Source organism: Leptonychotes weddellii, unplaced genomic scaffold (assembly GCF_054177405.1).
Source record: "Leptonychotes weddellii isolate Sample4059 unplaced genomic scaffold, ASM5417740v2 HiC_scaffold_15446, whole genome shotgun sequence".
Classification (NCBI taxonomy): Eukaryota; Metazoa; Chordata; class Mammalia; order Carnivora; family Phocidae; genus Leptonychotes; species Leptonychotes weddellii.
The window spans coordinates 3864-4820 of NW_027736148.1; the positions used below are offsets into that span (position 1 = coordinate 3864).

At 47.9% G+C, this 957-nt stretch overlaps 1 protein-coding gene across 1 annotated transcript; it reads left to right on the forward strand.

Annotated features, from left to right (window-relative positions):
- Positions 1–722: 722 nt before the first annotated feature.
- Positions 723–954, forward strand: LOC102737389 (histone H4 type VIII; the record flags this gene model as incomplete). The annotated part of the gene is made up of 1 exon (XM_006736768.3): positions 723–954. A coding segment is annotated over exon 1 (195 nt), but the record flags the coding sequence as incomplete, so codon positions are not given.
- Positions 955–957: the final 3 nt, after the last annotated feature.

Sequence of the window (957 nt, forward strand, 5' to 3'; positions counted from 1 at the left end):
CTGTGATAACTCTCTTCCTGGAGCAGGTCCTCTATCTAATTTCCTTTTAGGCAGTTGTGGAGGAGGTAAAAAGCTTTTCCAAAATTTGCTGGATTTTAATAATCTTCACGTCAAAGGGAGCCATCGTAGGGTGGCCCCTACAGTTCCAAGTATAGTGTTAAAAGTGGTACATCAATCAGTAGGGAAAACAATTATTTTAAACATGTGGCTTATTAAGGAATTGCCAGGGAATTGGTTAAAGTGTGCTATAGAGAATTCTTAAGAAGGAGTAACAAGTAGATATTAAAAACAACTTTTTTTTGTCTTTAGAAAAGGGAAATTAAAATGTAATCAGTGTAAAGAAGTTCCAAAACGTCATACACGGCACTGTGAATTTTCTTTGAAAAAATATGTGCACCTATCTATTCACCAAAGTCCCAAACTAGGCAGCAGGACTAAGTGTTCCCTGTGTGCTGGGATAAAAGGTTGTTATCTTATTACTTCCCTTTTTTGTATTTCTCACAACGTTCGCGCTTGGCGTTCGCATTGGAAAGCAATTTTTAAAGTTTTCAAACAGAGTAACAAAATGGTTACGAGGTACAAACAAAACAGTACAGGAAACCGAAGACTTGTTTTTTTTTTTTTTGTCTCGTCACATTCCCTCCCCCCACGGGGTGGCCCTTCCCGTCTGTCTGAGGTTCTCAGTTCGGTCCGCAGCAGCGGGATAAAGGCCGCAGCACGGGGGACGGGACCCGACGTTGTGCGGTCTCCGCTCTCGGCATGTCCGGCCGCGGCAAGGGCGGGAAGGGCCTGGGCAAGGGCGGCGCCAAGCGCCACCGCAAGGTGCTGCGCGACAACATCCAGGGCATCACCAAGCCCGCCATCCGGCGGCTGGCCCGGCGCGGCGGCGTCAAGCGCATCTCCGGCCTCATCTACGAGGAGACCCGCGGGGTGCTCAAGGTGTTCCTGGAGAACGTG